The sequence below is a fragment of the Chelonoidis abingdonii genome, chromosome 5 (assembly GCF_003597395.2).
Source record: "Chelonoidis abingdonii isolate Lonesome George chromosome 5, CheloAbing_2.0, whole genome shotgun sequence".
NCBI classification, from domain to species: Eukaryota; Metazoa; Chordata; order Testudines; family Testudinidae; genus Chelonoidis; species Chelonoidis abingdonii.
The window spans coordinates 106409942-106433435 of NC_133773.1; the positions used below are offsets into that span (position 1 = coordinate 106409942).

Here is a 23494-nt window from a genome sequence, read left to right on the forward strand (position 1 = left end):
AGAAGTGCATACTGTGAGAATTGTCACTGGCCATAGCTCTTTGCTATCATGATTAGTTTGGATTCCCTGTGACGTCTCTCAATCTACTGTGTAAAGTATCACAGCAATGTTCAAGTCAATCTGACCATTTGTTACCCTTCTTAAGTGTTTTGATTCTTGACATTGTTTCATATTGCACAGGACTGTTTTAATGCACTTGTATTTCAAGAAAACCTGCATCATACCTTTGACAAATGCAATTGGTAATCTGCAACATTGATGACAAAAGATTTAGCAAGCATACCTTGCACTGTGAAAAGAAGAAATGTTATATGACTTGCAATATACTCTTGTCACTGCATCACACCATTTCCCCCATCCACCTTCCCCCAAAAGTGTTCTGGGTGACATCAACACAGCCTCTGATTTTTTTTTTATTAAAGGTAGCCTTTTGGAAAATATTCCCTGGAACTGGCAGTATCATATCATATACAGCAGATGCTGTATGTTGTTATAACATTATCTGCAAACATCTAAGCAGTTCCTTTGAGCAGTCTACTAAAATCCATTGAATTAGTAGTAGGTCATCTGGGCTTGTGGATTATGCTGCTGTGCAAAATGTAATTGAATGTGTATTTGTGTGTGCATGCATATGGTTTGTGGGTACACTAGATTTCTAAGCCAAGACCAAATACTTAGCAATTCCCCTGATCCATAGTGCGATCTTTGGCCTTTTTAGTTACTAAGATCATCCCAACTAGATATACGTTTTGTCCAAAATAACATGAGTTTAACAGTTTATCATTAGTATGCTATGGTACATATGACATTAATTTTGTTACGCTGAAGTAAGCCGATAGAGTTCATTCTATGGATAAAACAGAACCCAGAGTTCATGATTCATAGGGAAATGTGCCACCTTTTGGACTGCAGTCTCAGGCTGAGTATAATTCTCTTGCTTCAAGCCTCGGGTGAGAATATTAAAGCTGTGATCTTCACAAAGTGCCTGTTAATGGTCATCCCTTTATATTTATCTCTATAGTCGTACGGTTTCTAAAGGATCATCCCTGTTGGGGATCAGCAATATTCAGATGATATGCTTGGAGTATATTTTCCCTGACCTGTTATCCTTAACAAGCCAGATGACAAACAAAATCAGAGTGGCTTAAATCATGCTTCAGCAGAGGGGTAACAACAGTATGTTGTGTTCTTTTAATCAGGCTTGTTACCATGAAAGCAATTTGCAACCAGAAATTTAAGAAAATAAAGATCAGTGAGGGGGATTAGACATGCAAGTAACAACAATGGTTTCTACATTGTACAGTATAGTCAGGCAGACTATATAATTAAATGCCTGATACGGAGGCAGAAGTGGCAGGCAAAGCATTTGTCTCTTTGGTGGCCCCCTCTTTTTTTCCCCCCCTTTTTTTCGTGCTAAACTGTTTTAAGATTTTTTTTGCCCCTTTTCCTTCTTATACATGAATGAACCTTGTTGTGGCTTCTTTATAACCTACAGGTAAACTTCTCTTCTAGTTAGAGTATTGACAGGAGATGGCTTGTATTCCCCTGTCTGTGTAAGGGGGATATCCTCTGGATTGGCTTCCTCATTTTTGCTGAAGCTAGCTGCGTTGAAGGTCTCATAGGATGAGGTCAACTTTTTGTTCAGGAGGTTTCTGTTGCGATCACCCATGAGGGAGGCTTCTCCATTGGCCAGCTTTTCCTGACTGCCCCGTTCATCAACGGGCATGAAGGTGGAGAGTTTTGGCTGGCTCTTCTGCTTCCTTTCAGGCGAAGTGCGAACTGGCATCCAGCAGGAGTCCGAGTGACCATATTCATCACACTCTCGAGTACATTTCCCCGTCAGGGCTACATCTGGTAGAGGCCTCGAGTCTGAAAACAGAGGAGAATTTCCTTTTTAAAAATAAACTGAAAATGTCCTCCCTTCCTCAATGTGATTAACGGACTCTTAAAACAAAATATTCTTAAAAGGTTTTGCATTGACAAAATCTTTAAAGGTAAAAATCACTGAGCCTCATGTTAACTTTAATAATACGTATGTGTGGGCACAAAGGCACTTCTTGACATATGATATTATTTTAGGCATAATATTTAACAACTTTTGGTACCAATTAGCTTGTGAATCACAACTTGATTGGATACCCACACTGCCGTAATCAGCCAGATGCCTCATTTTGCGCTGCCCATTTTCTTTAATGGATTTAAACACAAAACCTTTCTTTTGGATTCTTTGTGAAATACATTTCAGTATCTTATTAATAGAATCTAAGGCCCTGATCCTCCAAATGCTTATGCACATTCTGTGTGCGAGAAGTCCTGTTACCATCACCAGGGTTTTGTGGATCTAAAGTTAAGCATGTGCATAAATCTTCTCAGGATTGGGGCTTAGGGCCCAGACCCTCAAAGGCATTTAGATGCCTAAATACCTTTTAGGATTAGGACCCAAGCTGTAAGTACCTGGACATGTAAAAAGCAAATTAAAAACAGTAATGGATAAGTGCATGCAACCCCCCTTTTTCAGCCTAATATGTACAGTCAAAGGTGTGTGTATTCATGTAGGAACCTGACTGCTTAAGTGTTGTCTGAAAGGAAAATGTTTTGTGACTACAATATGCTGTGGGGAATGCTGTAGTTCTTGACCTCTGAAGCAAAAAATCTTTCAGCTATTATACATGCAGGCTGCTCACTGAAATCAGCTGGGCTTTTGGTTCAGACAGGGCTCAGGACTGCAGCCTGTTAGAGGCAGATATTGTTAAGTTATTTTGATGTTTACATAATTGCAATTGAAATTAGAAAAGTACGTTCCAAAAATTGGGCAAAATTCTGATACCCTGGTTTACATCGAATAGTACTCTACTCTGTGAGCAATCCCAGTTACTATTAGTCTAATTCAAGGTACTACTCAGCATGAGGAAGAGTGGCAAAATCTGGCCTTATGTCAATAGGTAGGTTATACACAGTTTTTATCTTAATATTATTATATGATTTAATAGTTTCAAATTAATTACATTTTATCCTATTTCACCTTCTTAACATTTGTTTACCCTATGATCTTTTTGATTATTATCAAATCCCACTGGGAAATATTTATTGCTTTGCAGTTTAAATAATCAAAAAGAACCCTACATAAATTAACTTTCATTTCTATCATAATTAACCATTTTGCCCCCCAGTTGTATGAAAAGATTTGCAGTGGATATGATCTTGGGGTGGGATTTTCACAGGTGCTTAGTGTTGCTTTAAATCTGCATTCATCAGTCGATGGAAAAAAAATCTACTCAGTCCGCAATTTCAATGAAAGCAGAGTTATGCCAACACTCAATGCTTTTGGAAATCCCACCCTTCATGTTTATCCCACCATGACGCTTACCTGAGGAAGATTACCTGTGGAATTCTCCATAAGGAATACTGAAAAGACTGTACCATCTTACAATTAACTATCATAGAGCACTAAGTGGTAGATTCACAGAGGGATTTAGGTACCACATGTATTCATAAAACCTCCACTAAACTGCCCCTGGATCCTGTAAGTGCTTAAACTCACATGGTACCTATGCTCTTGCAGTAACACTTCCTTAGGTGCTTATGTTCCTGCCTCTGAACATGCGCATTGCTGCCTTACATTAGGCATCTGGAAACCAATCTCCCACCAGTGTGATTCACAAACTGGGGACAGAGAGGAGTTCCTCCTCCTAACTTGCCTATGGGGCTTGTTTTTGTAGGTGGCCTCAGAGGCAACCTAATTGTACCCAAAATAGTTTAGAAGGAAAGCCTCCTGTATAATCTTTAGCCCAGTGGTTTGGATACTCACCTGGGATGTAAGAGAGTTGAACAGGAGTCTACCTCAGGTGAGTGACCTTACCACAGGGATATGCATTAGCTTGGCAGAATTTGATTTTTGTTTTTAGACAGATAATATTGGTGTTTATTTTACAGATTTTTATCTATTTCAGTGTTCAGGTTCAGGAAATTATGTGGGGTCAATCAATAGGAGAGGGTCAGACTATTTAATGAGAGTAGATGTTTATTCAAAAAGTTACAGTTTTATAACCAACACACAAATTGTCAACATAGGTCAAAATATACAAAGTAAATATCCCTAAATCAAACTCTAATAAATTTTCCAGCAGCATTTATTTTTTTACTTTGCCTATCTGCAAATTTCAATTATTGATAGAAATATTGTTGGTTTATATGTGTACGATGAAATTGATGTTTACCTGGATTTACTGATAAAAATCTAATTCTTCCAAACCTAGTTATAGGGTATTCTAATGTAGATCTCAGTCTCTCCTGTTGAAGCTAGGGTGATCAGACAGCAAGTATGAAAAATCGGGATGGGGGTGGGAGGTAATAGGAGACTATATAAGAAAAAGAACCAAAAATCGGAACTTCCCTATAAAATTGCAACATCTGGTCACCCTAGCTGAAGCTGTTCCACATTGTATAAATAATTACAGAATCCTTGGAACAGGAGGGCTGGGTCCTGGGTTGCCCACATCCTGGATGAGTGCTGTAATCACTGTTTGAGTCACTCTCATGCATGTGCTCTCTCGTTCTCTCTGTCCCAGTGACTACTTATATAAAGCTTCAACAGGTGAGATTGAGAGCTCCACATCAGAATATCAGTAGTTAAGAGTGCTTAACTACTGAGAGATGTTCAAATCCTCTCTCCTAGTCAGCCAAAGGGGGAATTTGAACCTGTGGTCTCCCATATCAAGTGATAATCCTAACCACTAAGCTAGAGGTTATAAAGGATGATGGTGATTTTCCTTAAAGCATCACCGAGAATCTGAAACATCAATAGGCACTTCCCTCCAGCCTGGATTTCAGGCACTGAACTCCTGAGTGGGTTAAGGCTGGGAACACACCCTTTTCCCAGTGGTTAGCTGAGGCAGGGAGCTGCCTATCATGCTGGCTTTTGTGAATCCCATTCTTAGATACTTATCTCCCTCCACTCAGCGTATAGAAAGACTGAACACTTAAGGTTTGTGAATCCCAGTGGTTTTCCTCAGTGCCAAAAAGTTAGACATTGCAACACTTAAGTCCCCTTGTGAATCTAGCCATAAGTGTCAAGATTTTCACGGGACCCACTATAAATTCAGTTCATGAATATTTTACACTGTATAGGATTCTCTAATTAAAATAATGTTGTATACTGTTTAATGTTTCAATATCCCAGTGACTTCAATAAGAACAGGATTGGATCCTAGATTGGTCAGCCGTGGTTACTCATCTGTACTTGACAATAAGTTAGGGTTACTTTTTTATTTTTGCTTTTCAAAGACTTTTGAATTTAGGCTCAGTTATGACTCAGTTTTCTTCTTTAGTGATGGATAACAGAAATATTGTCATTTGTCAGCCTATCAATTCTTAAACTACTGTGGCCTGGGAGTTGTATACAGAATGCAGAAGAAAACTGCACTGTTCATCATGGTTAGCACAGAATTACTCTCTCACTTGCTAAAGGTAAGCAGCAAGCATAATAATTTATTACTGAGGCCCATATGATACTGAATTTTAAGCAGGCAAATCATCTTATTTTTTATTTAGAACAAGGCAAAACTCATTCCTACCTGTCTTTTCCCCGAATAAAGTCTCCATTTGAAAATGAATTATAAAATCAATGACCATTCAAAATAATTATATTATTTGAATTACTATTACAACAGTTTTAAATATCTACTGAATGGCAGTATTTGATGCGTTTGCATTTAACATGGCAGTATAAATAAATAAAAGCATAGTTTCAATTATTTTGAATCAACTACTTACTCCTGGGGAATTCTGAACATTCTCCGCCATCCCCATGTGTCTCTGTGCCCCAACTCAGCCACCTCCTCTCCCTATGTGGCCCTGTACCTGCTCCCCCATCACCATGTGGCCCTGCACCTCCTACCCCCGTGGCCCTATACCAGCACTCCCATTCAGCCCCTGCCCCAGTCTGTCCTCCCTCACTAGCCCTAATGAACCCCTATATGACCGCCCCCCCCCAGCAGCCCCACACTGTCTGCCTGCCCATAGTCCTCCTCTCCTGATCTGGCCTGATGAGCGCTGTGAAAAAGGCAGGTGTTCTCTTCCCTAGCACTCTCTGGTGGGCAAAAGGTGGAACTGCAACAAACTTTCCCGTGGGAGCTTTTTTCTGTGCAGAAAATTAAATATATGTCCGGCTCATTAATTATGCACATGCACAGTGGTGCAGCATTTCTCCAGAAGTAAACTGGCATATTTTAGGTTATTGTTTTTTTCCTTAATATATCAGACGGGGCCTGATCCAATGCCCACTGAAGTCAAAGTATCTGCCAACATAAGTAGATATTGGATAAGGTATTGGATTTTGTCCGGCACTCCATTGCAACCCTTCCTCCCTTTCAGAGAAACGCAAAGTTTGTTTTCAATTTCTACATTCTGAAACCATGATACTTGCTACTAAATCCAGAAGGTTACAGTGAGATATAACGATACAGTAATTTGAAAACTATTCTTTTGGCTAGCTCTCCTTTCAAGTAGAATTGATTACATAAGGATACTGTGGTTGTCCTCCAACTGCCTCCTCACCAGCAATGCATTCAAGCCTATGCTTGAACTTTAAGCAGACAAATACGCCCATTGGATGGAACTACACTTATGTTAAAAGTTAAGCATTTGCTGGAGTACTTTGGGTTGGAATTTTCAAAAGCACTGCAGGTGTCAATGGTAGTAGAGCTAGGACAATGCTGAGTGCTTATCAAAATCCCATCCTTGCTAAATAGGGATAAGATTAGTAATGGTGTTTAAAATTGTTTAAGTGCTTTGTTGAAATTGAGCCTTGTTTATTTAGCTGCTGTAATATGGCATATCAAAAGGTGTCCAACATTATGCTGCATTTCAGGAATATTTTTCTTCTTTATGAAGTGCATTAACCTTATATTCTATATAACCCACCTCATAAAATTATTTCACCTACCAAGTAATTAATACTATTCCTACTGATTTCGGGTCCAGATTGAAATGGAGTGATCTTTCATTTTCTCTCTTCATAATCAAGAGTTGCTAGCTCCCAGATGAGGCTAATTTCTACTTTTTACATTTAAATAAAAGTTGCTTTTTACCTGCAGCATAACCCACATCCAAACACATGTGCAGCAACGAGACATAACGTTTTAAATAAAGAACTCATTTTAAAATTAAACCCTTCAGTGGACACCACAGTACTAACTGACAAGCCTAATCAGGTAAGACATATTGCAGTATTTGTCATCACGATTGGTAGATAAATCATCAAGAAAGACTAAACCAGATTTCTATCATCGTCTCATATCTTAAAACTCCATAGGTACATATAACACTGAGCCAACCCCCTTCCCAAAAATAAAAAACCTATGACAGTGAATCTCAAAGCCAGTGTCAATTAACTTGGCCTTGTACCATGGAACAAAGCTAGCAGTGTCGACGTTTGGGCTCAGGCTGGAGCCCAGGCTCAGAGATCCTCTTCCCTCAAAGCCTAGGCTTCAGCACAAACCTGAACATTTACATTGTTATTTTTAGCCCGGTAGCATGAGCCTGAATCAGCTGAGCCAGGCCCCAAGACTTCCTGCTGAAGGTCCTTTTTTGCACTGCAGACATATCCTTTGACTCAATCAGATGCTTTAAAATGCCAATGACAAAAAATCTATCACTGTGCTAATGAGTAAGAGAATGATCCTTATGGGACAGTATTCCTTGTATAGATTTTCTTATTATTGTCACAGTTTTTATTTTGTACACACTACTCATTTTCATCCCACTTTTTTTAAAATAAAAAAGAACAGTATCTCTATTCCCTATCTTCCCATACACTGCAGATAGTCTTTCACCTTTACATATCACTTTTCTTAGCATAGAGATTTTAAAACCAGATACCTAAAGTTGGGCTACTGTGTGCAGGTTTAGGCATCTAAAAAAAGCAGTCAAATTTCAAAAAAATGTTGGGCACTCAGCAGTTCCCATTGACTTCAGTGGAAGCTTCTGGAAATTTTGCAGTTTTAGACAGCCAGATCACTTACTTGAGTGCCTAAATTTAGAAGCCACATCTTGGACTGAAACTAACTTCTTTAGGGCAATGTTTGCAAAGCATCTAGCATATGTTGTGGCAATTACCAGGTTACAAATAAAATAATACTAGCATTTATGCTTTCTGCTTTATGGAGGTTGGAAATATGAGCAAGTACCTAGGCATGCAAGAGACTAGAAAATGTCAAATATTCCACTTCTAACAACATGAAGCATTAGTGCCCAAGTCTAAACTGCAGCATGTTGTTACTTACTATTTTCCAGCCTAGAGATAACTGCACTGAAAAAAGAAGATTATCCAACTCATGCATCTGCTGATGCACATAGCACAGCAGTACATCACAAAAAGTGAGATAGATGAGGCATTGGGCAGGACATATATAACCCTGTGGCTCAGTTTCTAGCTCACTTGGCTGTTACTTGTCTCTTCTCTCCTTGCCTATAACACAAAGTATAAAAATTTAGCTTCTCTTCCCCAATCGCTTAGGATCATACTGGTCCCCAGCACTTTGGACAGGAAACAGGAGTACATATCTTTCCTATAGTTTGAATTCTCTCCACTGACTACACTTGGTATTTTTAAAATATCACCTTTTTGTATGACCTGCTGTTGATACTTTTACAGAAGTGTTTTCCAAAATGTAAGGTGTGCCATTTGAAGGGTTGTGCATGTGTAGGACCAGCCAGGCATGCACAAACAGGTCTCTCAATTGTTTTACAGTCTCACTTTGAGGGTGGAGGGGGAGAGTGGTTGTGAAGGGGGAAGGTCTCTAGCTCCCATGATTGTAAAGAAAATCTTAAAAACAGGAAGCCAGCGTACATGATATACGTCATCTGCTTGAGTTTTCCAAGAGCCTAAAACAATAGCTTTGAGCTGTGAACTGTCTCCTTCCTTTCAGCAGGTGATAACTCAGCTGTTAATAATAATACATTAAATGCTAATAGAAACAATTTTACTACTCATCAAAGCATATGCAAAAAGATGAAATATCATATTGTGGAAAGCTACACCCCAGTTTCTCTGGGTGCGGGTGTGGGGAGGGCTGCATAGGACCATTTAGGGGAGGGAGATGCCACATATCTTACATAAAAATGATGATATATAACAACCTATTGGGGTGTTAAGGGGGACATAGTGTTATTTTCATTAAAGGGAGGGTTTGAAAAATATGGGGCACACTGATTTATAGATTCTAAATTAGGTGAGGGCTCTGATGTGCTCCCTAAAGCAACACCCATAATAATCATGTATGTTATTATTGATTACATTTTTGTTTTAATTTTTTTTGTTTTTGATTAAATTTTGTTGAATTTCAGAGTTATTTTTTTAAATGCCTGTCTTGTGTTTTCTGTGATTCCTTTGTATAAGAGTATGCAAATAAGGGAGGTTATTTATATGCATATGTATGTTTATGAGATTGTGGATGGCTGTTGCTTTAGGGCTAGAAGGATTGCTTATTATCAGGAAACCAAAGCACCTAACACTGCAGACAGAAAGTGTGATTCACATTAAGATAGAATTGCATTATTTGTTTTATTGTTTTTTGTTTTGTTCTGTTTTTTCTAGGAGGTTAACATGCACGGAGCAGTAAACTCTGGCAAGCATAAACAAAGCGGTATAAACCCCACACACCATAATCAAGTAGTTCACACTGTAATCCCATTCTCCTTTTAAACATACAGATACGCACACTGCAAAAGTACCATTAATACGTACACCTACTCAGATTGTGGACATCCCTATAGACATACAATCACTTCCTATGCAGCTTTGTGTTCACAGACAGCACCATATTAATAATCCCAAGCTCTTAAAGCTCTTTTCCTCAGTAGATCTCAGAGCACTTTACAAAAGGAAGTCAATTTCATTATCCCCATTTTACAGATGGGGAAACAGAGTCATAAAGGCAGGCAAAATTACCTGCTCAAGGTCACTAAGTGGGCCAGCACCAGAGGTAGGAATAGAGCTCAGGTCTTCTGAGTCATAGTCTGGTTTTCTCACCAGATAAATCCGGATTGTTCTGTGCTCACGCACATGTTTGGAGCCCGCTCTTCTCTTACATACCACACAAAAATGCTGGCACACAGTCACAGTTCCTGGACTCGAGGGTCCACATACACTAGTTACACCTGCTCCTGGAGATGTAAATCACCCAAAAATGCACGGAGTCATTGCTTTCTTATCCCCACATCTGCACAAAAGGTATAGTACAGCTTGCGCACACCCACTGTGTGTTGGGCTGCTGGTGGAAAGACTGTGCTTCTTGAGGCACAAATCTTACCCCAGAGCTCTTCTGAGAGAAGTTGGTTCTGTACTAGTCCCAACACAGGACTTGTCTAAATAACACCATTAAGCCCATAACATCTAAAGTAGGAATCATGTAATCATATGGAGTTATGAGCAGTGGTCACTGCCATGTAAGGGGATATCGGAAGATGAGCATGCAGATTATTCTGCCTCCCTTGCATGAGCACATTCCTTTACACCACTCTGTAGTTCCAGCTGTCAAGGTCCTATAAATTATGTCCTTGCAGTGTTTCCAGAAAGCCATAAAAAGAGCAGCCAGTTTCTTCCTTGTTCTCTCTCATTGACAGTATGGTGAGTTTGAGCTTGGCTCAAGATATATTTTTTTGTCCATCTCCATTCCCTTTCCTCACCTTACACTTCCCTGCAACATATGTTCCTTACCCTCCTTGCATAAATATATTGCAACCTGAGATGCATATTATAATCATAAATGAGAGTATACCAAGCTTGTGTAATTAAACAAGAGCCCAGGTACGTAGTTTTCATAGTAAAGTGTATAAACCGTAAAACAAGAATCAACTACTGTATATTACCAGAGAAAAAACAATGCAGAATGTAACAGAGATGATGCATGGTATAATGATGCACTTAAGAAAAGTGAGCAAATATATGGTTGTCACAGCATTACTGCCTTGGAAATCCCTACCTCCTAATTGCAGCAATTCAGTGAGCTGCACCCCAGTCAGTACTATGGCATTTTCTGACATGCCAAGACACTATTAAAATACTTAAACACTTTTGAAAGCATCAGCGACTTCTTTCTCTGCACCTTAGGCTAAACACAGTTAAACAGCAACTGAACATATCTCAAGAAGCATTTACTGCCCCAAGGCTTGGACTGCTGTCATTCTGAATGTGGCATTCTCATGTACTGTAGAGATAGCGCATGCCATCTCTAAAGCAGTCTTGCTGAATAAAGTCAAACACAAATCTGCTGTTTGAGACATGCAAACTGCTCCACAGTAATAATATACATTAATTGCTTTTGGACTAAGATCATTTCATACATATTGTGCCAAATCCCAAGGTCCTTTTAAGTGTTTAATAAATAAATGAAATAAATGATTTGGAGCATGGCATGGCTTATATGTGAAGAAAGAATGAAACGATTAAGACTGTGTAGTTCAGGAAGGAGGTATGAGAGAAGATATAAAATATCAGATAGCAAATTATTTCCTTCTTGTAATACAAGATGAAAGAAACATATCAAAAGCAACGCATTTAAAAGTGATAAAAAAATATTTCTTACCCAATGCATAATTAACCTGGGAAACTCATTGCCACAAGGTATCACTGAATTCCAGATCTTAGCAGGATTGAAAAAAGGATAAGGTATGGGATTTTCAAAATCCTCTGAGAGAATTAGGTACCCATCTTTCACTGAAAGTCAATGGAAATTATGCATCAAGTTCTCTTACGTACTTTTGAAAAATCTCACCCTATATAGTTATGTGGATGAGAACATCACAGTTAGAAGCATGAGCATTTGTGTGAGCATAAACCAATCATTAACTACAAAGGGTTAGGAAGACATTTTCCCATATTGTTCAGTACAAGGATTTTTGCATTTTAGGAAAAAGGTGTCAGGTACCAGTAACTAGACTGTGGGTCTGCCAGAACACAGTAATGCCTACTGTGACACCCTGATATCCTAATTACATGACAGTGGTGAATATTGGGGTATGTTTTGTACACAGTATGTTTTATGAGGTATCACTCTAAAAGTCTTGATCTGCTAGACATCAATATCTCGTATGTGTTATTGTCATATGTGAAGTTATGAAGTTTGGCTATGCATGTGTTACTGAAACATGTTGTGAGGTTTCAAGTACAACAGTAAAAAGGCCAAATCATGTTAATGGCTTATTGAGGAAATGGCCACAAGCACAAGGATTACCCCAGGAACTGCGTACAACAGAAACCTCTCAGCACCACACAATGGAAACTGTTTGACCCAGGTCTTAGCAAAAGAGCATTCCAGCAAGTGACAAGAAGCTACAGAAGGGAGACAATGACATCATGGGGGTTCCTCACTCTTCCTGCAACAACACACCTGAAACACCTAAGGGGCAAGGATTGAAATGTGGGAAGTGATGGTGCCAGTCTAAAAGGATCTCTAGCCTGAGACTGAAAACCTGGGAAAACCAAGGCCTTAAAGAGTCTGCCAGATTGTTTATCACTCAGAGTAAGGATTTGCTAATTTATGTCCTACCTATCTAGTGTGTTAAGCTCAGTTTACAATTTTTGTTTATTTACTAAGGTAATCTGCTTTCATCTGTTGGTTTAATCAATTAAGATCTACCTCTTGTATTTAATAAAGTTGTTTTTGTCTTAAATCCAGTTTGTGTAATTCATAACTGGGGGGAGGAGCAAAAAGCTGTGCATCTCTCTCTCTCCACACTGAGGGAGAGGGCAAATTTAAATTAGCTTACGCTGTACAGTTCTCTGTGCAGTGCAAGACAATACAATTTTGGGTTTACTCTCCAGGGGGGAGTGTACTTGAGTGCTGGGCAATTCCTTCCCATGCAGTACTGATGTCACTGTCTATGTCTTTCTGGGTGTCTTCCTATCTGTGTGTGTGCTAGAGAAGGCTTGATGGTCTGGCTTATCTGGACAGGGTGAGGGAGCTCAGACTCGTGGAACAGGTGGGCTCAGTGGTACTCCAGTACATCAAGTGGCACCCCGGAAGGGTAGGCAACCTGTCTCTGGGGAGGAAATCTCCCCTTATTCATGGTTTGGGGGATAGGTGCTCTCTCTGCAGAAAATAATAAGATTACAGTTTGTAACCTTTTCTGGGACATTTCCACAGTGCTGACTGATAATGTTTGTGCCCTCCCAACCCTGCCTTCTTTTAGCTCATCCAGTCTCTACTTTCTACCCCAGCACAAACCTTGCCCCCATGATGAACCTTCCAACAGTTTCTGCAAGGCTGATTCTCTCTCCCTTCTCATGTGGCAGGGGCCATAAGAGTCCTTTTATGGGCAAATGATCATTTGGGCCTGCAATAAAACTACTTTCAGATAACAGCCAATGAGAATTGATCTGATTTGGCCAACTGGGAATGATTACTGCAAATTAGTAAAGTCTCTTTTTCAAGTATTGTAAATAGTATTAGAAAGATGTAGCTACTTTATTAAATAAGTGATCAGCAAAATAATCAATAATTTAAAAGGACATTTAATTGTGACATTTAGGTTAAAATTCTGTACTCCCAAACACTGCACTAAAAAGTCCAGTACAAATACAGTTTATAAACCCCTTGTATCCAACATTGAAGACATGAGTTAGTCAAATAAATGGAGAAACAACAGAAACAAAAGGCCAGTAATGTTAAGCAAAATGTCCTCAGGGCCCAGCATTAATAATTTATACTATCCTCTAGCTGAGTTCCAATTACTCCACTCTGCTTAACAGCCTCATCTATTAGCTAAGATCTGATTTTGCTCTCACTCACTCCAAATCAGGAGTAATGTCATTGAAGTCCATAAAGTTACAAGAGTGTACCACTAGTGTAACAGAGTGGATAATCCTTAAATATGTATTTTTTAAAATACATTTGTTCTAGTTTTATTTATTTGGCATTTTATCACAGCTTTCTCTGTCTTACAGGAAAGATCAGTCTTTATTCATTTACTTGACATTAGATTTAGAGGTACTTCCTTCTTAGTTTAATTAATCAGCTAGACTAGGCTAAGCAGTCATCTGCCTGACTTTGGGCAGGTAACCAAAGAGCCATTACTAAAGTAATAAAATCATGGCTTTAGCTATTTTTTTAAAAATTCAGACACAATCGTCTCCTAGCATGTTATGTAACATTTTCTGCAGCTGTTCATCTAATTAGGGGACGAATACAGAAAATGTGTGTTTTCTAAATTAGTGTTCTTACTAGCCCCTTACTATTGCATCCATAATTACCCAGGGAGAACAACTTAAATATTATTTATATTAGCACAGTACAGTTTATTGTTTAAAGGGTAAAAAGGGCCCTTTCTGCACTGTTGAGGCCAAACATACATTTGTGGTCAGCAGACAACCTAATACTACTTGTATACAGTATTGTGCATACCTGAAACCTAATTCTACATAAAACACCGTGGAAGAGCAATATCACATTTTTTCTTAAATATTTCCACTGTAGCTCAGACCTTGGTATTTCATTCCTGTTAACACAAATTTAAAATGAGTTAAAAACTAAAAAGTACTAACATCAGTGATAACAATGGCCTAAATACACTCAGTTTAATATAGCATCTAGAATTTAAAGTAATTCCCTAGATTTTAATTTTCTAGAATTAAGGGTAATTGTTAAATCTATTTGGAATCCAGTTAAATCCTTTGATAGTCTGATTTATTTCTATCACTAAAGTAGCAACCGATCTTTCAGAAAAGTAGGACTTAACATGACTTCCTGAAGTCATATAGATATTAACATGTAGGACACGTTTTAGCTAAATGTTCTGCTGGTTTAATGCTTAAGTATTAATCTGTCACTGTGTCAAATTACATACATTTAGATTATTCAGTAAAACGTGTCTATGCTTAAAGTCTGGGCTGAAACAATTCATTGGTGCAATTAGAATGTCATCCTCCCTGAAGCAGGCTTAAGAAAAGTCTCAGTTAGGACTCAGAAGTCAACATTTCCTTGACCATCATATCGAAATGATGGGACTTCAGCAAATTGAAGGGAATAGAATGTGACCAGCAGATAGTTACCTTGTCCCAATTACAGGACATGCTTCCTGTTCATTTAATTTTTTCATACTAATGCTTTAAAATTTCTTTTCTAACTCTGTACCTTGGGAAGGAACACACATTCTTGGCATGGGCATGTGTGCACATGTACAAAAATCCCATACCCTGTTTGTTCTGCCAGCTATTCTGAAGCTCTTTGCATACAAAAGCAACTTTTCTCTTGGAATTTCTCTCAGTGATGCTCTATAGATAGAGCCAGTAGACATAATCTACAACAACAAAGCCAGCATTTCCATTTAGTGATTGAAGGCCAAATCGTGGAAGGTGCTGAGCATCCTCAATTCTTGCTTGCAGATGCTCAGCACTTCAAAAAAGATACACAGAGGGCCTAATTCTATGGTTTATGCAGCCTCTACTGGTAGGTAGATTAAAGGTGGAGATATAGATTTAAAAATATTTTAGAAGTATTTACTATGTGAGACAGCTGTACAGATAGGGAGGTAGTTAAAGCAACAAAGTTGTATGCTAACTATATTGTAAGTTTAACCTATGCTTAAACGCTATAACAAATACTCCAAGTAGACTTTAAATGCTAGTTTCACAGAATGTAAAATTCAGAGTTTAGGTAGATTTTACAATGAAGAATAAAATAATGTAAGTGCCCTTTCATAATAGACCTGATACTTGTATGACTGTGGATAAGGATTGCAACAGTAAAAACAACAGATCATGGTAAAATCATTAAAAAACATTACAGATTGGCTTTGAGGGAGAATATTGTATTCTATCTTAAGATAGTTTCTACCCTTACTAGCTGACATTCATTCCACTGATTATCTGCTCACAAGTACTTCTTTGTTAAAAGTAAAACATCTGAAATAATTTTACATTGCAACAGCAACTCATTTCCCTGTTGCTGGACTATTTAGATACTAGGCTATTCTTGCGCTTGCGGACTAAGAAATATTATACAACAGACATATTAAAAATAGTAGCAATTATTTCCCAACAGAAGCATTTCTAACTCATCTCTTAGGTAGACTTGGTCAAATTTTTTTTTTTTTTTTTTTTACAAGACATAGTTTAGTCCAAATGATTTTGCACAAAAAGTAAGCTGAATCCCTGTTAATGTGTATTAAAATTATCTTCAAATAGGGATGGGTTGTGGGTTAATAAACCTCTCCATGCTCTGCAAACTAATGATCCTCTAAATAATGCAGGGTTCAGCATGAGACTTTGAAGGGGAAAACAAATATCTTGAGACTACTTGTCTTTGTAAGTTAACTGTCAAGAAAAAGTTGCCTTGTAGAATGAAAACTAGCAATGACCTAAGGGATTCATTTAGCCTTTATGCCATGTTAAGAAGCTTCATTTAATTGTGTGAAATCCTGTCCAGTAAGATAATTATCTGCCCATGATATACCTGCGTGTCTCAAAAATTTACATAGGGATTTAGTATGACCAGGTGTATTCAAAATTATGGTCAGGTTTTAGGAAGAGCACTGGTATATGGTAAACTGAAAAAGAATACGAGCCATACATTATCTATGGGGTCAGTAAAAGAGAATGTCTCTTATGCTATGCACATACTATCAGGATAAGTAATACAAAAAAAAAAAAAAGCAATTCCTTAAGCTTAACAGTGTTTTAAAGTAATTATTTGACAATAGCTTGTCCAAAAGGAATTTGATTATATTACATAAAAAAAGATGATATTGATCATTAAGCATGACAGACAAGACAAAAAATAAACAAGTCATGAAACTGATGCATAAATGGAAATATTCCCATTCTCAGTGCTACACCATGTGGAAAATTGTGTCTATATAATTTGTATATGCAGTGTTATAGCCTTATTGGTCCCCGGGTATTAGAGAGACAAGGTGGGTGAAGTAATATCTTATTGGACCAACTTCTTTTGGTGAGAGAGACAAGCTCTTGAGCCACACAGAGCTCTTCTTCCAGTCTGGAAGAAGAGCTCTGTGTAGCTTGAAAGCCTGCCCCTCCGTCCCCAACAGAAGTTGATCCAAACAAAAAAAAAAAATTACCTCAACCACCTTGCCTCTCTATACAACTTAGTCAGAAGTTGATAACTAATAAATAATAATTATACCACCACCACCACCACCACCACCAAAGGATGTCAATAGAAATGGAATGTGACACATACTTAGTAAGAGATAGCAACTTGTTTGGACAGAAAAAGAAGAATGCTATATATGCCATTTAAATTACAGAGGGCTTTAGGTAGGCAAAGTTTGGGCCAACAGTGATTAAGTTATGTACGGTGATGTAACTAAGGCTCCAGATAGATTATTAAAGGTTAACCTTGGGGTGTATGCACAAAGAGAGGGACACAAAGATGACCCTTTCTTCTTTTGCCCCCATGAAGGGATAAACCACAATATCACTGTGGAGTGCAGATCCTGCTCCCTGCTAGTGCCCTTCGTGTAGCTGTTTGAAATGGGAAAAGAAGTGATAAAGTGCAGGCAAGTTCATTACCTCCAAGTGTGGCAGAGCCTTTGCTCTGGCATGCACTCCCTGGAGGCCCCAAAAGGATTTCTGCTGAATAGCCAGAATTCCTCCTGAGATCTGAAACTGAATCTCAGCCCTAATGTATCTCCTCTAGCGTGCCTCTTCCTACCAAAGATGGACTCTAGCCCCAAATTTACTGCCCCAAAGTACAGAGATCCATGAAAGGATTTTCGGCCTCTCAGTGGTTTTATAAAATTTAAGAATTTTATTTTGTTACTAAAGGTGACAGTTTTTACCATAAAAAAAAAAGTGGAAAAATCTTCACACCTCACAAAATGGGAAAAAGTCAAATAGAAAAAGATAAAGAATCTCTTCCTTTGATTTATACTCCATTGAAAGGGGTTTTGTCATTAGCTTTTTATTGATTTTCAGTTGGTGTACAGATTATAGTATGTGGATTAATTACAAACATCAGCTCAGCATGGTTACAGATTTATGGCAGATTCATCTGGGTTACAGTTCATTAGTAAATAAGTATTAAGCACATCACTAATTCCCCCTACTCATGTTCAGTAGACAGGCTGTAGCATACTCATAAAAATGGCTCAAAGGGTTATTGCCACCTGCAAAATATATCAGAGAAAGAGGAAGAGTATCAAATTGTTACATAACAGGAAAAAGGAAAAGATACAATGGCACAGGAGCTGGGTTCAAAATATAAGGCAGATAGGCTAATGGAAAAAGGAATTAGATTAATCTGTTGAGACAAAAACAGAAGGCAGGAGGAAAAAACCCAAACAAATACAAAAACAGAAATCAGGCTGCAACTTCTGGTGACTGTAAGGGGCAGTGTGGGACTCTGATGGGGTCTAGTTATGGTACTTACTCCATCCCCATTACTACAGAATCTGAATGCCTCACAACCTTTAATGTATTTAACCTCATAATTCCCTGTGATATAGGGAAAGTGTTATTATCCTCATTGTACAGATGGGGAACTTGCAAAAGGCATATTAGAAGACTGTGGCAGAGATGGGAATAGAACTCAAGTCTCTTGCTAACATCCTAATCTTTGGGCCATCCCTCATCTCCAAGTACACTGAACACCAGTAAGGGGTTTTTGGAAGTTTCTTGCCTTTTTTCAACAGAAAAAGGCTAATGTCATTTTCGGGTATATTAACAGGAGTGTCATGGAGAAGACTATGGAAGGAATTGTCCACTCTACTTGGCACTAATGAGGCCTCAGATGAAATAGCGTGTCCAGTTTTTGGCTCCACATTTAGGAAATATGTGGACAAATTAGAGAGAGTTCAGAGGACAGCAACAAAAATGATAAAAGGTTTACAAAACCTGATTATGAGGAAGGGTTAAAAAAACTGGGTAAGTTTAATCTTGAAAAAAGACTGGGGCGGGGAGGGAAATCTGGTAACAGTTTCCAAATATGTTAAGGGCTATTATAAAGAAGACAGTGATAAATTGTACTCCGTGTCCACTTATCATAAGCATCTTTCCCAAATCTGGACCTTAGTGTCCAAAAATCTGGGTGCCTAGCCTGAACCCCTCTAAGCTCAATTTACCAGCTTAGATCTGATCTCGCTGCCACCATCCAAAATTTCCAGGGTTTTGGCCCCCTCTGGTCTCATCACCCAAACCTTTCTCTGGAGACCCCAAGACTCAGAAACCCTAGAGCCTTACACAAAGGGAATTAACCCACTTCCTTCCCTCTCTCTCTCCCCCAGACTTTTTCTCTCTGGGTAACCTGAGATATTTGATGCAATTCTATTACTCACATACCAAGAAGCATGTCTTTTATTCCACAAAGAGGCAAACACCCAAATACACGGAAACAGAAAAGATTCCTGTTCTCTTCCCCAGTCGCTTCTTCCCACCCGGGCACTAGGGAGTTAATACACAAGAGCGTAGTGTTTCCCCTCCCCCCTGTCTTCTTTTCTCCTTTAACTCAGAGAAACAAACAGGTTTTAAAAATGAAAGCTTATATAAAAAAGAAAGAAAAAAGATATCAATAATTTCCTGTATCATGATAAATAGCAGGGCTAATTGCTTATAAGAAAATATGAATAAACAGTCTGTTCACCAAAGTACTCACATTTGAACATTCAGGCAGATTTTAACACACATGTTAATACACCCCAAAAAAACTAAAAGCTATATCGATTTTTCTTCCTGTACTACAGTTGACACAGAAGATTAGAAAAAGAAAGAAGCTTTCTCATAGTGAGAGACAAAAACAAAGGAATCAGATGTCCAAAATTCACGCACCCTGACTTTGCAAAATCCGGTTTCCTGATTGGTCCCCTGGTCAGGTGTTTGGTTCCCTTTGTTAACCCTTTACCGGTAAAAGAAACATTAACCCTTAGCTATCTATTTATGACACCACTAAAGATAGAACAACTAGTAATCAGCAACAATGGCGATTTAGGTTATAGTTAGAAAGTTTTTTCCTAAAATCTAAGAATAGCTAATCACTGTAATAGGCTTCCAACAGAGATTGTGGAGTCCCTGTCATTGTCCAACTTTTTCTTAAAAAACCACTGGACACCTATCAGGAATGATCTAGGTATACTTGGTTCTGCCTCAGCGCAGAATAAACCTCTCAACATTCCTTCCAGACCTATAGTTACCAGTGAGAAAGATATTCCCTACACAAAAAGGAGAAATAGAGTTGGGACTGAAAAATAAAAAAAATCGAGCACCTCCCCTCTATCTTATATGTAGACTAAAATATGTAAAAAGTTAGTAATGTATGTGTTTTATCTTGAACTTCACAGAAGAGTGGTGGCATAAGCCCTCTACTTTATGGGTCACTGAAAAAAAAAAATCACACACACACACACACACACACGCACAGAGGAATACATTCTGCTTCAATTGATGACTTTCCCTGATCTCTCAAGAAGTGTAGCATACACACTTCGGACTGCTTTATAGTCTAGTTTAGTGACCATTGCTCTCCACTCCCAAGAAGTTGTTATCGGCTCATGTCTTGCATATTCCCCTTCATTTCCCCTTCAAGTAATCTCTTGCCAGTACTAATTTATGCATCAATCTGATTCCAGTGCAGTTCATGAAATATTTTCAACCGGATAATTTTCGAGATGGCTCCCTTTGCATTGCAAGAAAAAATACTGTGTGGAAGAGAAGTAATCATATCTACTAGGATACCATAAAAGAATGAAATATCGTATGTTAACATATTTAAATAGTTTTTAAATTGTAGCTGTTAAGGGGTAATAAAGATATTAGTGACTTGCTTTAAGTATAACATCAGAAATTAAATTCTCCTCTTGATTATGCCAAATCTGACACTCTTGATCCACTATAGCTCAGCTGCAGTGTTCAGCAGTGCTAGAGGAGTAGTTGGGTTTCTTTTAAAAGCCTATATCTGAACTAGGAGATACAAAGAATTAAGGTTAAGAGATCGTGTTTAGGTCATGAATAGGGACATAATGAACCAAAAGAGGGAAGAAAAAGATTGTGACTGGGACAGACAGAAGTGTGTGGGCAGGGCCAGCGCTTCCATTTTGCCGACCGTGGCAGCAATTCGGTGGCGGGGGGTCCTTCCGCACTCTGGGTCAGTGTCGGCAATTCTGTGGTGGGTCCTTCACTCGCTCCGGCACCCGCCACCAAAGTGCCCCAAAGACCGGGAGTACGGAAGGACCCCACCCCCCTCAGAATTGCCGACAACGACCGGGAGCGTGGAAGGACCCCCGCCTAGGGCACCAAAAACCCTGGCGCTGCTCCTGTGTGTGGGTATTATAGGCTTTGGTTTGCTTTGAACCTGACACTTCTAATTATCGGAAAAATAAAACTTTACTAATGTAGATTAAAGTTTTTTAAAAATAGGAAATAGAGAAAACATATTTAATATCCTCCCATTTACTGAAAGAAAAAAAAAAATACTAAAATACTTAGCATCAAGGACATAGGAAATTTAGCACCGGAATGGGTTACCTAGGGAGGTGGCGAAATCTCCATCTTTAGAAGTTTTTAAAGCCAGGCTTGACAAAGCCTTCGCTGGGATGATTTAGTTGGGGTTGGTCCTGCTTTGACCAGGGGGTTGGATTAGATGACCTCCTGAGGTCCCTTTCAACCCTAATCTATGATTTTTTATTATTATTATTATTTTACATGAACTTGGTCCCAGTTGTGCATATTGGGCATGATTTATGCATACAAGTCTAACTGTCATTAAGGATATAATTTTGGATTATCAATGTCGCTAGCCATCTTTAATATTCTTTTATACAGGGGGCTTACAATCAGTCTCAACAAACATTTTTGGATACCTTCTTTTTCTATTTTCACTTTGCCCTCTCCCCGATTACATGCCAAATCTCATAACTGCAGTATCTTTAATGGAAGCAGATAAAATATACTGATTGATTAGTAGTACTGCCTCCAATTTGAATCACACCCTGTGAAAATAATTAGATTTTAGCCCATATAATTAGGTTTATTGGCATTTTGTCCACAAGTGAGTCCAAGTTATCTTTAACTTGCTATCTAGTTCCCTGTTAACTAACAGCCTCAATTAACATACCTTCAAATTGCATGATACACATTTTAAATTCCACTATATTTCACATAATTTCAAAGAGGACATAATCTGTAATTGACTCCAACAATTTAAACCCTCATCTGTTAATCACTCATCTCTCTTCATCCACTCATTACATAACTCCCACCTCACTGTAAACACATTTTAAAACAGGAATCATTCTTCTGTCATCTCTCTTCAGCCAGCATCCCAGGCCTCAAAATGAGCTCTTCTAAAAATGATCATATTGAGGAAGGAAAGGATAATTCAGTTCCTGCAGCCATTGTTTCAGTCTCTGGTTCTCCTTTAAGAGGGAGTCATTAAAGATGGCTGTTGGGGTAGTAATTCTTGCGACTATAGACACCTTTATATTAAGCATCGGACAGTGATCAATGTATTTCCTATAAATCACTGAATAGTCATCAGATGGTACAACTGCTGGCCTGTATCAACCTACTTCAGATTTGAAGCAGTGACCTAGAGACAAAAGACTATGTCCAATTATCAACCACTTGAGCCATCTGATATTCCAGGAATGTGTTGTTTTGAAATTTTTATAATTCCCTTAACTGCCTGTAACAAATAGGTCACAGTCCTCAGAGGTATGAGTACCAATGTATAGTAACAAGTAGTGGTGAGAGCTGTCAACCATACTAAGTGCTCCCTTGTAAGCAAATCACCTCAGAGCACGATCTACTAAGTCAGATCCAGACAAACTGTCTCATCACTCATCTGTTTAGTGTGAGGTTGAATAAAATCACAATCCATAGTAGAGGATGGCAGATGATTGGATTTGGGTTGTTGGCATTTGTAATTCAAGCTGCTTTCCCAGTCCAATTAAATCAAGCAGAGAATCCTGTGGCACCTTATAGACTAACAAGCTCATGCTCCAAAACGTCTGTTAGTCTATAAGGTGCCACAGGATTCTCTGCTGCTTTTACAGATCCAGACTAACACGGCTACCCCTCTGATACCTGACAATAAAATCAAGTGACTCCCAATGAGATGCTTTAAAAATACTTTTGCTCTTAAGTATGAATATTTAAAAAGCAAACCATTTGAAAAATTAAATTTATTTTTGCAGAATAATTCGGTAGTATATTAAAAGAATATAATTAGATACTTCGTTTTCCTATCTTGAGATCACAGCTCACAAATAGCATCAGACCAATGCCACACAGAGGAGACACAGAAAAAAAAGTATTTATGGATAATGTATAAACTTTTGAAATCAGAGAGGCTGCTTGGTAATGCAAAGTATCAGATACCTAGAAAATATCTAGGTATTTTTGTGGAGGTAAGGGAAAGCTTCATATATCACCATCAAAACCTTTTACAATTTAGAAACAGTAAATTGATCATATCACTATTGATGTAAAACTCATTTGGTTTTTCTCTTCAGGGTAATGTTTCAGATGGTGTCTTGAGAATCT

The 23494-nt window shown here is 38.4% G+C and overlaps 1 protein-coding gene across 4 annotated transcripts in view; it reads right to left on the reverse strand.

Moving 5' to 3' along the window:
- Nucleotides 1–412: 412 nt before the first annotated feature.
- The window catches only part of PCDH7 (protocadherin 7), a 417657-nt gene continuing 394575 nt past the window's right edge, over nt 413–23494 (reverse strand). For 3 of the 4 annotated variants that reach the window (XM_075066540.1, XM_075066539.1, XM_075066538.1), the window contains exon 3: nt 413–1869. In XM_075066540.1, the coding sequence (XP_074922641.1) occupies nt 1490–1869 (380 nt within the window). In that variant the 3' untranslated portion in view covers nt 413–1489. The remainder of the gene's footprint in view (nt 1870–23494) is intronic. The other variant, XM_075066541.1, reaches the window with a different exon arrangement.